Source organism: Ornithorhynchus anatinus, chromosome 7 (assembly GCF_004115215.2).
Source record: "Ornithorhynchus anatinus isolate Pmale09 chromosome 7, mOrnAna1.pri.v4, whole genome shotgun sequence".
In the NCBI taxonomy this organism is placed as follows: Eukaryota; Metazoa; Chordata; class Mammalia; order Monotremata; family Ornithorhynchidae; genus Ornithorhynchus; species Ornithorhynchus anatinus.
The window spans coordinates 78,182,544-78,195,380 of record NC_041734.1 but is presented as its reverse complement, the minus strand read 5'-3'; the positions used below and the strand labels follow the sequence as shown (position 1 = coordinate 78,195,380).

At 53.0% G+C, this 12,837-nt stretch overlaps 1 protein-coding gene across 1 annotated transcript; it reads right to left on the bottom strand.

Annotated features, from left to right (window-relative positions):
• On the bottom strand, positions 1-12,837 carry PPIL3 (peptidylprolyl isomerase like 3). Its single transcript, XM_029068804.2, has 7 exons — positions 12,773-12,837; positions 9,378-9,421; positions 6,702-6,776; positions 4,890-4,983; positions 2,607-2,674; positions 2,004-2,122; positions 1-987 (listed from the first exon to the last, which is right to left on the bottom strand). Exons 2-7 carry the CDS (start codon positions 9,378-9,380, stop codon positions 861-863), a joined length of 486 nt encoding a protein of 161 aa, XP_028924637.1. The 5' UTR covers positions 9,381-9,421; positions 12,773-12,837; the 3' UTR covers positions 1-860.

The following is a 12,837-nucleotide window of genomic DNA, read 5'->3' as shown; positions in this document are numbered from 1 at the left end:
CATTTTGACAAGTGATCCTTTAATTCCACCTGGAATGGTCGCTTCCCTCGATAATGGGCCGAGGATTAGCGTTTGCTGAGTCAAGTCGCTAAATGGCAGCTGCATTTCTAACATTTCACCTCACTCTCCTTGGGGCAATACCGTTTTAAGTCTATTTTTTCCGCCTTTGAGGATATTTTGGTGCCCTGTCTCCGCAAGAGTTTTTTTTTGGCATTTCATTGGCCTCTCTCACCAGCCACTCACAGTTATTGCTAGTAAGTTGTCTTGTTTTTGTCCGTCTGTCTCCCCAATTAGACCGTGAGCCCGTCGATGGGCAGGTATCGTCTCTATCTGTTACCGAATTGTACAATTCAAGTGCTTAGTACGGTGCTCTGCACATAGTAAGCGCTCAATAAATACTATTGAATGAATAAGCCATCGCGGAATGTTCCGTCTCTTCCTTTCGCTCTCCGTGTACGCTTTTCTGGTTACCCGTAGATTTAGGGGCGGCGGTAGCAAAGGATCATTTTTATTAGAAAAGCTGATTTTTTTTCTCCATAAATCCCCCAAATGGCCTAGATCGGTTCCCACAGATGTCCGTGTCTTCCCTGATCTTGAGGGATCGCCTCACAGGCGGAGGAGAATGACGCGTGACGGTCAGGGAGCCCGCAAGGAACCGTTGGTGATTTTTAACTTCCCGATGAAGGGAGAGGTGGACGAGAAAGGGGGGGGAAATCCTCGCAGGTGATTGGCAGGAGCTAAAGGACACCCCGATCCTTTCCCGCCAGGGCCACCCGTGACGCCGCTGAAGTCGTGTAGACGCCCCTGGGTGTGTCTTGTGAACGGCCCCTCGAGGGGTCCCTTCGCCAGGCCCAAAGCGGCTACTGAGCGAAGGGGTTGGCGTGAATGGTGACGTCCTTGATGTGCACGTCGTTAAGAGGCCGGAAGGTCTTCTCGTTGACGGGGAGCTTCTCCAGTTCATCCAGGGTCTCTAAACCATCGATCACCCTGGAGGGAAAACGTAAACCTCTCTTAACGTCTCTGGGGCCCCGGGCCCGGCCGAGAGGGGCAGGGTCCTTCCCGGGCCGGTCCGGGACCCGGGAGAGAGACGGGGGCCGGAGCAGAGGGGGTGATGTCCTCCGTCACGGCCTGGTCGAGCTCCTCCTGGCTCCTGAGGCAGGCCAGTGGGAGCCCCTAACAACAATCTGTTAAGCGCTTACTATGTGCCAGGCACCGGACTAAGCGCTGGGGTGGATCCGAGCAAACGGAGTTGGACCCGGTCCCTGTCCCCCGCGGGGCTCACAGACACAATCCCCATTTTATAGATGAGGCCACTGAGGCCCAGAGAAGTGACGGGACCTGGCCAAGGTCACACAGAGGACGAGGGGTGGAGCCTGGATTGGAATCCATAGACCTTCTGAGTCCCAGGTCCGGGTTCTAATAATAATAATAATAATAAATAATGATGTTGGTATTTGTTAAGCGCTTACTATGTGCCGAGCATTCATTCAATCGTATTTATTGAGCGCTTACTGTGTGCAGAGCACTGGACTAAGCGTTTGGAAAGGACAGTTCGGCAACAAAGAGAGACGATCCCCGCCCACAGCGGGTTCACAGTCTAGAAGCGGGGGAGAAAGGCATCAAAACCAGTAAAGAGGCATCAGTAGCATCAATATAAATACTTACGATTCATTCATTCTCTTTATGGAGCGTTGGGTGCAGAGCCCTGTCCTAGTCACTCTTTCATTCGATCGTATTTATTGAGCGCTTACTGTGCGCAGAGCACTGGGCTGAGCTGTTTCCAAACCTTCCACCCTCTTTAAACCGGCTTCCCTCACGCTTCTCCAGCCCGCTTTTCCCGACTCGGGTCTGGGCCGGGTTTCCCCGCAGAAAGGGCCAGAGGGGAAAAGTCCGGGCGGGAAGCGCCGCCCTCCGAATCCCGGCGGGTCGCCCTCCGTCCTTCGGCCGGCCCCGCTCTACCTCCCCAGGGGTCCCGCCCGGCCGGCCCCCGCCCGGCCACTCACTTGCCGAAGACGGTGTACTTCATGTCCAGGTGGGGCTGCTTGCCGTAGGTGATGAAGAACTGGGAGCCGTTGGTGTTGGGGCCGTTGTTGGCCATGGACACGACGCCTCGGACGCTGTGCTGGCGGCCCGGGGGGGCGGGGGGCGCCGAAGGACCAAGGAGAGACGTCCGTCGACTGCCCGCTCCCGCCCGCCGGCCCCTCACGGCTTCCGCTTGCCCGGCCGGCGAGGTCATCCACTCGCCCGCCCGCCCGCCCCCCCCGGCTCGGCTCCTCCTGGGCTGAAAGTCAGGTAGCTCTGGGGAGCAGAGTGACCCGGCTAAGGATAATAAGAACCGGCACATTTGAGCGGTGGGCAAATATCTGAGAAGCCTCGTGGCCAGAGCCCGGGAGCCAGGAGGACCCGGGTTCTAATCCCGGTTCCGCCACTTCGACAAGTCACTTCATTTCTCTGGGCCTCATCTGTAAAATGGGGATTGAGATGGGGAGCCCTTCACGGGACAGGGGTGGTGTCCAACCCCGTTTGCTTGTATCCAGCCCTGGCGCTTAGTATGGGGCCCGGCACATAGTAAGCGCTTAGCAAATACTATTATTATTATACGATACCTTCAAGTATTCACTGTATTCGTCCTCAAATTTCCTCCCCCAGATACTGCTGCCTCCTTTCCCGGATCCTGAAGAAGGGAAAGCAAAGAGAGATGGGTAAAGTCAATCTCACAGGGAATAGTGGCTAGAGCCCGGGCCTGAGAATCAGAAGGTCCTGGGTTCTAATCCCGGCTCCGCCACCTGTCTGCTCTGTGACCTGGGGCAAGTCACTTCACTAGGCATCAGTTCCCACATCTGGAAAATCGGATTGAGACCGTGAGCCCCACGTGGGACAGGGACTGGCTCCAACCCAATTTGCTTGTATCCGCCCCAGCGTTTAGTACAGTGCCTGGCGCATAGTAAGCGCTGAACGAATATCATCATCGTGTCTGGAAAAACCCGATCCATACGCAAGGGAAGAATGACGATTTACTCATACTCTACTATTTCCCCTCTCTCTAATCTATTTTCCTGACTGTCTCGCCTGCAGAGGGTCAGCTCCTTACATCGTTCAATTTATTTATCAATTGAATTTATCAATTCAAGATACTGAGCGCTTACTGTGTGCTGAGCACTGTACTAAGCGCTTGGAAAGTAAAATTCGGCAACAGATAGAGACCATCCCTGCCCACAACGGGGTCGCAGCCTAGATCACTGATTGGCTGCCTGATTACACATGAGCCACATGCGAATCGATGAAAACCCAAATCCCTCCAAGTGGCAAAGAGAAGCGGCGTGGCCTAGTGGCAAGAGCCCGGGCTTGGGAGTCAGAGGACGTGGGTTCTAATCCCGGCTCCTCCCTGTGTCTGCTGTGTGACCTTGGGCAAGTCGCTTCACTTCTCTGGGCCTCAGTGACCTCATCTGGAAAATGGGGATTAAGACGGTGAGCCCCATGGAGGACAGAGACTAATATATCCAACCCGATTACCTTGTATCTATCCCAGCGCTTAGGACAGTGCTTGGCACACCGTAAGCACTTAACAAATACAATCGTTATTGTTATTAAAGAGGAGAGATCTATTCTAGCCTAATAATAATAATAATGTTGGTATTTGTTAAGCGCTTACTATGTGCAGAGCATTGTTCTAAGCACTGGGGGAGATACAGGGTAATCAGGTTGTCCCATTTGAGGCTCACAGTTAATCCCCATTTTACAGATGAGGTCACTGAGGCACAGAGAAGTGAAGTGACTTGCCCATGGTCACACAGCTGATGAGTGGCAGAGCCGGGATTTGAACCCAAGACCTCTGGCTCCCAGGCCCGGGCTCTTTCCACTGAGCCATGCTGCCTAATCAACATCGGTCATATTTTACTTGGAAGGAGTCGGGAGGGCCTGCTGGAAAGAAGAGGGGATGGGGAGTCAGGAGACCCGGGTTCCAGGTTCGACTCTGCCTCTGGCCTGCCGGGTGACCTGGGGCGAATCGCGTAACCTCTCTGGGCCTCGGTTTCCTCACCGGTAAAACGGGGTCGAGATTCCCCGCTCTCCCTCCCTCCTGGACCGAAAAGCCCGTCCGATCCCATTATTGGGTATCCACACCCGGGTTCAATTCAGTGTTTGGCACCCCAAGGGTGTTCACTGACTACCATGGTTATTTGTTTTTATCATTAGTATTACTAGTGATAATGACAATAGTAATGATGCCGGCATTTGTTCAGCGTTTACTATGCGTCAAGCACCGTTCTGAGCGCTGGGGTAGATAGAAGCTATTCAAGTTGGGCACAGTCCCTGTCCCCCATGGGGCTCCCATTCTTCACCCCCATTTCACAGATGCGTCAACTGGCTCAGAGAAGTCAAGCGACTTGTCCGAGGTCACGCAGCGGACAAGTTGAGGAACGGCGGCTAAAGGACGCTCATCGGACACTCTTTTTTAACAAGATAAATCCGATCAGCCCATTTCTTTTTCCCACTGCCCTCAAAACACGAGGTAGATCCCACAATCCCTGCTCTGCCACTTGTCAGCTGTGTGACTGTGGGCAAGTCACTTAACTTCTCTGTGCCTCAGTTCCCTCATCTGTCAAATGGGGATTAAAACTGTGAGCCCCACGTGGGACAACCTGATCATCCTGTATCTGCACATAGTAAGCGCTTAACAAATACCAACATTATTATTATTATTATTATTATTATTATTATTATATCCACGGACTAGACAATAAGCTCACTGTGGGCAGGGAATGCATCTGTTCCGTTGGACTCTTCCAAGTGCTCAGTCCAGTGAGCCGCACTCAATAGGCGCTCAGTAAATACAGCTGACTGACTGACCCAACGGACTTGATTGGGTATCCACTACCAGGAAACGTTACCTGTGGGATCCCCCGTCTGCACCATGAAACCCTTGATGTTTCGGTGAAATATGCAGCCGTTGTAGTAATTGGTGGCGCAGAGAGCCAAGAAATTCTAAAGGAAACGAGAGCGCGGTTAAAAATTGCAGGTTTAGCAAAAGGTGATTATTTCTGGGATCGAACAGAAGTAGCACGGCCTCGCGGATAAAGCCCGGGCCTGGGAGACAGCAGGTCAAGGGTTCGAACCCCGGCTCGGCCACTTGTCTGCCCTGTGACCCCGGGCGAGTCGCTTCACTGGGCCTCAGTGCCCTCATCTGGAAAATGGGGATTGAGACCGGGCGCCGCAAGGGGGACAGGGACCGTGTCCAACCTAATGACCTGGTATCTACCCCAGGGCCTAGAACAGTGCTCGGCACATACTAAGTGCTTAACAAATACCACCGTTATTATTATTCCTGAGAGAGGGCCATTAAATCATTTCTCCCCTCCACCTCTCCCTTCAGGAAACTAAATCACTTCTTCGTCGGACGTTCTAAGGGATGAACCCGATACCTACCCCAGTGCACAGAACAGTGCTGGACACAGGGTAAGTGCTTAACAAACACCCTTATTATTAGTATCACCAGACCTGAGCACAGGGGCTGAAAGGGGAGAACGGCTGAATTATATAGCCCGCTAGACTCCACCCCGTTTTTTTGACCCCGTGGCAGGGCAGGGGATATTTCCGGGGGATGGTGTCGGGGTCGGGAATGGGGTCGGGGAATTCCACGTTTCTTTCCGTTCATTCAATCGTATTTACTGAGCGCTTACTGTGTACACAGCACTGTTCTTAGCGCTTGAAAGAGGACGATACGATAAACAGACATATTCCCTGCCCACTGTCTAGAGCGGGGGGAGACAGAATTAATAGAAATAAATGACAGATATGTACATAAGTGCTGTGGGGCTCGGAGGGGGGAATGAATAAAGGGAGTAAGCCAGGACGACGCAGAAGGGAGTGGGAGAAAAGGGGGGCTTAGTCAGGGAAAGCCTCTTGGAGGAGGTGGGCCTTCAATAAGGCTTTGAAGCGGGGGGAATGAGTAATTTTCTATCAGATTTGAGGAGGGAGAGCAATCCGGGCCAGAGGCAGGACGTGGGCCGGGGGTTGGCGGCGAGAGAGTCGAGATGGAGGCCCAGTGAGAAGGTTGGCATTAGAGGAGCCAAGTGTGTGGGCTGGGTTGCAGTAATAATAATAATAGTAATATAGTATGTATAAAGCGCTTACTACGTGCTAGGCACTGTTGTAAGCGCTGGGGTGGACACAAGCAAATCGGGTTGGATACAGTCCCTGTCTCACATGGAGCTCACGGTCTCAAACTCCATTTTCCAGATGAGGTCAATGAGCCCAGAGAAGTGAAGCGACTTGCCCAAGGTCACACAGCAGACAAGCGGCTGAGCCGGGATTAGAACCCTTGACCTTCTGACTCCCGGGCCCGGGTTCTAGCCACAGACGCCACGTTGCGTAGTGGAGCAGCGAGGTGAGGTAGGAGGGGGCCAAGTGGCGGAGTGCTTTAAAGACAATTTCATCCTTCCACGCTCAAAAAACTCCACAAGAAAGTCCGTCTTTCACGTAGCCGTCCGCGCTCAGGTCTGCAGTGGTCCCTCCTCGGGGGCCGCTCGTCCCCAGGTTTCCAAGCCTGTCACTCACACGAGACCAAGGCCAAGGTCGGAGAGTTTCCAGTTAGGGCCGGGAGGGCCCCCGAGGGTGGGTTTCTAACCCATTCTGGCTCTTGGAAACCCGTGCCCTCTCCTCCCCACGCCCCACACCCACACTCCGCCACGCCCGGTTCTCACCTCGCACGACTTGGGCGTACGCTCGCAGAAGACCTCGATTTTGATGTCCCCAACATCCGTGTGCAGAGTCACCGACTGCGAGATGGAGGGCGGGTGAATTAAATCGGTTTCGGGCCGCCGCCGGGGGGGACGCCCGCTGGGATTTTCCTGAGGTCAGCAACCATTCCTCTCCAAACTCCCCGAGCGAGTCGTCTACGGCCGCCGCCTCAAGTTCCTCTCCTCCGGTTCTCTCCTCGACCCCCTCCGGCCCCTTCGCTCCCCAGAACCCGCCCTCTCAAAGAGCACCGACGACCTCCTTCTTGCCAGATCCAACGGCCTCTACTCCATCCCCATCCTCCTCGACCTCTCGGCTGCCTTCGACCCTGTGGCCCGCCCCCTCCTCCTGGAAATGTTATCCAATTTCGGCTTCACAAACTCTGTCCTCTCCTGGTTCTCTTCCTAGCTCTCTGGCCGCTCCTTCCCGGTCTCCTTTGTGGGCTCCTCCTCTGCCCCCCACCCCCTAACTGTGGGGCTCCCTCACGGTTCAGTTCTGGGTCCCCTTCTCTTCTCCGTCTCCACCCACTCCCTCGGAGAACTCATCCGCTCCCATGACTTCAACTCCCTCCCCTAAGCGGATGATTCCCAAATCTCCCTCTCCGGCACTGATGTCTCTCCCCCTCTGCGGTCTCGCACCTCCTCCTGCCTTCGAGACATCTCGACTTGGATGTCCTCCCGTCACCTCAAACTTACTATGTCTAAAATTGAACTTATCTTCTCACCCAAACCTCGTCCTCCCGCCGACTTTCCCATCACCGTAGACGGCACCGCCACCCTCCCGGTCTCACAAGCCCGTAACCTCGGTGTTATCCTTGACTTCTCTCTCTCTCATTCAACCCACATATTTTATCCATCACTAAATCCTGTCGATTCCCCCTTCACGAAACCGCCTAAATCCGCCCTTTCCTCTCCATCCAAATTGCTACCACGTGAATCCGAACACTTATCCTACCCCACCTTATCAGCCTCCTTGCTGACCTCCCTGCCTCCCTGCCGTACTGTACTCCCCCAAGCACTCAGTACGGTTCTCCGCACACGGTAACGCCTGCTAAGTGACCTTGGCCGAGTCACTTCGCTTCTTTGGACCTCTGTTTCCTCATCTGTAAAATGGGGATTCACTATCTCTTCTCCCTCCTAAATGGGACTGTGAGCCCCTCGTTGGACATGCACTGGGTCCAATCTGATTCTCTGGTATTGGCCCCAGCATTTAGTAGAGTTCCTGGCACCTCATAATAATAATATTTGTTAAGCACTTACGTGCCAAACGCTGCACTAAACACTGGGGTGGCTACAAGCAAATTGGGTTGGACACAGTCCTTGTCCCCCATGGTGCTCACAGCCTCGACTCCCATTTTACAGATGAGATAACTGAGGCACGGAGGAGTCAAGTGACTTGCCCCAGGCCACACAGCAGACAAGTGGCGGAGCCGGGATCAGAACCCACGAGCTCCCAGGCCCGAGCTCTATCCACTACACCGTGCCGCTTCATAATAAGCGCTTAACAAATATCCCGATTATTATTATTAATACGATGTCCCGGACTCCATGCCAGGCTGGGAATGGGATCCAGGCCCCCCCAGTTCTCCTGCAGTCTTTGGAATTGGGATGTGAACTGTCGGGAGAGGAACGGTCGAGGAAACGGGACACAGCAGCCTGCTTAGGTTTCATTGTTTTCGACCTAGGCGAGTCCTCTGGTCAGAAACCGGATCTCCACTTCCCCTTGTTCCCCGGCAGCTCTGGTCTCGGGGCTCAGGGGAAAGAGCCCGGGCTTGGGAGTCAGAGGTCGTGGGTTCTAATCCCGGCTCCGCCGCTTGCCAGCTGGGTGACTTTGGCCGAGCCACTTCACTTCTCTGTGCCTCAGCTACCTCATCTGTAAAATGGGGATGAAGACTGGGAGCCCCACGTGGAACAACTTGATGACCTTGTATCCCCCCACAACGCTTAGAACAGTGCTTGACACATAGAAAGCGCTTCACAAATGCCATCATCATTATTATTATTTAGACTGTAAGCTCACTGTGGGCAGGGAACACACTTATCGACTCTGTTCTATTTTACTATCCCAAGCTTGGTGCTCTCCACACAGTAAGTGCTCAGTAAGTACTACCGATTGGTTGACTGATATGCAGAAGAGCGTAATAATAATAATAATAATTATTATGGCATTTGTTAAGCGCTTAACTATGTGCCAGGCACTGTACTAAGCGCTGGGGTGGATACAAGCAGATCGGGTTGGACACCGGCCCTGTCCCACGTGGGGTTCCCAGCCTCAATCCCCATTTTACAGATGAGGTCACTGAGGCCCAGAGAAGTGAAGTGGCTTGCCCAAGGTCACACAGCTGACAAGTGGCAGATTCGGGATTAGAACCCGTGACCCCTGACTCCCAAGCCCGGGGTCTTTCCACTGAGCCACGCTGCTTCCCCTTGGGGGCCGGGGAACATGTGTCTCGTGCTTCTCATAGTGATTCTTTCCCGGGCGTTCAGTACGGTGCATTGCATCCCGGGGTGTTCAAGAAATACAACTACTATAACTCTGCAGGCAGCAAGTTTAGAACCCAAAGCACAGAGTCAAGCATCTGCTGGCATCAGTTCTTCCACATGGAGCCCAAGAGCGCGGTTTCGAAAGAGTGCAGAGCTCACCATTCTCCCGGACGCTGCTGGCTCTCAGATCCGGCTCCTGCTCCCTGAAAGACAAAGCGCTTCGTTGGCGGGTGAAACTTAATGACAATAATAATAATGATAGTATTTGTTAAGCGCTTACTATGTGCCAGTCACTATTCTAAGCGCCGGGGTGGATACGAGGTATTCAGGTTGTCCCACATGAGGCTCGCAGTCTTCATCCTCATTTTACAGATAAGGGACCTGAGGCACAGAGAAGTGACGCGGCTTGCCCGAAGTCCCACAGCTGACAAGTGGAGGAGCCGGGATTAGAACCCACGACCTCTGACTCCCAAGCCGGGGCTCTTTCCGCTAAGCCACGCTGCCTCTCATTCATTCATTCAATCGTAGTTATTGAGCACTTACTGAGTGCAAAGCACTGTACTGAGCGCTTGGGAGAATACAATATATTCTCCCGATATATTATATATTATGTTGTATATCCCAATATACAATATAACATTGTATATTGTACAATATTGTATATAATATTAATATATCATGTACTATTCTCCCAATATATTATATATTGTGTTGTATATCCCAATATACAATATAACATTGTATATTGTACAATATTGTACAGAATATTAATACATTCTGTACAATATTGTATATAATATTATTATATTGTATATTCCAATATTCAATATAACAGCAAACAGACACATTCCCTGCCCACAACAAGCTCACGGTCTAGAGGGGGGAGACTGACATTTATATACATAAACAGATGAATAAATTACAAATATACACAGATCTATACATATGTGCTGTGGGGCTGGGTGGGAGGATGAGTGAGGGGAGCGAGTCAGGGTGATGCAGAAGGGAGTGGGAGAAGAGGAGGGGAGGGCGCAGTCAGGGAAGGCTTCTTGGAGGAGACGGGCCTTCAGTAAGGCTTTGAAGTGGGGGAGAGCAACTGCTCTGCACCCAGTGAGCGCTCAATAAATACGACTGAATGGATCTGTCCCATGAGGAGGGAGGGCGTTCCAGGCCAGAGGGAGGACGCGGGCGAGAAGGCGAGGCGAGACATCGAGGTACAGCGAGCGATATCGATGCCTGACTACTCCTTTTATTTTATCGTGCCTCCCCCGTTTAGACCGTGAGCCCGTCGTCGGGCAGGGATGGTCTCTATCGGTTGCCCAAGTGGACATTCCAAGGGCTCAGTCCAGTGCTCTGCACACAGTAAGCGCTCAGTAAATACGAACGGAAGGTTAGCATTGTTTAATCCTTGTTTATTCCCAAACTCTTCAACCCCAGCCCCCCGTCTTGAGTGATCTAGCGGGAGCGATCACCCTCAGCCACCCCCGTCAGGCGCCCCAGATACCCAACACACCCCAAGCCCAGGAGGGGGTCTGGCGGGAATGAGGCAAGAAATGTGCCAGGAAATTCCAACCCTGCTTCTACCGCCGCCCAAATCCACTGCCTGCCGCCATGACCACGAAAACCAGCAAGGCCTAGCGGCTACAGCCCGAGCCTGGGAGTCAGAAGGTCATGGGTTCTAATCCCGGCTCCGCCACTTCTCTGCCGGGCGACTTCGGGCAAGTCGCTTCACTTCTCTGCCCCTCGTTTCCCTCACCTGTAAAATGGGGATGGAGACTGTGAGCCCTACGTGAGACGGGGACGGTGTCCACCCCGATTTGCTTGGATCCACCCCAGCGCCTAATACAGGGCGTGGGACGTAGTAAGCGCTTGACAAATGCCATGATTATGATGTCCCACCGGCCCGGGGTGGGGAGTAGCCCCGGAAGGTTCATTTCCAAGGAGGCAGGGCAGGTCCAGCTGGTCCAGAACCCCTCAGGTTCATGTCCCAGGCCCCGAGAACCCCGGAGACCCTTCGATGTCCTCCTCCTCCCTTCCCTCTCCATCCATCCTCACCCACCCTTAGCCTCCTCATCTTCTCTTTCCATCTCTCCATCGCCCTCCTTCCCCTGTTCCCCTCCTTCTCTCCCTCCACGCCCCCTCCCCTATTCTCCTCCGTCCTAATAATGATAATTGTGGCATTTGTTTGGCCCTTGGCGTTTTGGAACTGAGGTCCAGAGCAGTGAAATTCATTCACTCATTCATTCATTTAATTGTATTTATTGAGCGCTGTGTGCAGAGCACTGTGCTAAGCGCTTGGAAAGCACAATTCGGCAACAAATAGACAATCCCTACCAAACGACAGGCTCACAGATTAGAAGCGGGGAGACATACAATGAAACAAGTAAACGGGCAATGAAATGTCTTGCCCAAGGTTACACTGCAGACGTGGCAGAGCAGGGATTAGAACCCAGGCCCGTGATAGATAAGACCATAGTAATACTATAATTATGGTGAAGCAGCGTGGCTCAGTGGAAAGAGCACGGGCTTGGGAGTCAGAGGTCACGAGTTCGAATCCCGGCTCTGCCACTCGTCAGCTGTGTGACTGTGGGCAAGTCACTTCACTTCTCTGGGCCTCAGTGACCTCATCTGTAAAATGGGGATTAACTGTGAGCCTCACGTGGGACAACCTGATGACCCTCTATCTACCCCAGCGCTTAGAACAGTGCTCAGCACATAGTAAGCGCTTAATAAATGCCAACATTATTATTAAGCGCTTACTATGTGCCAAGCACTGCTCTAAACGCTGGGTTAGATACAAGGTAATTATGTGGGACTCAATCCCTGTCCCACATTGGCAGCGGGGCTTAGTGGAAAGAGCATAGGCTTGGGAGACAGAGGTCGTGGGTTCTAATCCCGCTTCTGTCACTTCTCAGCTGTGTGACTTTGGGCAAGTCACTTCCCTTCTCTGGGCCTCAGTGACCTCATCTGGAAGATGGGGGTGAAGCCTGTGAGCCCCACGTGGGACCACCTGAACACCTTGTATCTCTCCCAGCGCTTAGAACAGTGCTTAGCACAGAGTAAGCGCTTAGCAAATGCCCTTATGATTATTACCCCAGCGCTTATTCATTCAATGGTATTTATTGAGCGCTTACTGTGTGCGGAGCACTGGACTAAGCGCTTGGAATGGACAATTGGGCAACAGATAGAGACCAGCCCTGCCCAATGACGGGCTCACTAGAGAAGCAGCGTGGCCCAGTGGAAAGAGCATGGGCTTTGGAGTCAGAGGTCATGAGTTCGAATCCCAGCTCTGCCATTTGTCAACTGTGTGACTGTGGGCAAGTCACTTAACTTCTCTGTGCCTCGGTTCCCTCATCTGTAAAATGGGGACGAAGACTGTGAGCCCCACGTGGGACAACCTGATTCCCCTGTGTCTACCCCAGCGCTTAGAACAGTGCTCGGCACATAGGAAGCGCGTAACAAATACCAACATCATTATTATTATTAAACGAACCGAGAGCAGCGCTTGGCACAAAGTAAGAGCTTAACAAATGACACTTGGGGCCGGCGCTCACCAGGGCCGGGGCCTGCGGGCCGCACCGGAAGTCCGCCGAGGGGGAAGGAGGGGCCCCTACGAGCC

Bases quoted from the DNA above. Each gene is read 5' to 3' on its own strand.
- PPIL3 (XM_029068804.2), bottom strand. The intron at 4,984-6,701 runs GTGAGAACCGGG...CGTTTCCTTTAG, and splicing joins GTACGCCCAAGTCGTGCGAG to AATTTCTTGGCTCTCTGCGC. The intron at 988-2,003 runs GTGAGTGGCCGG...TTTTCCCTCCAG, and splicing joins AAGTACACCGTCTTCGGCAA to GGTGATCGATGGTTTAGAGA.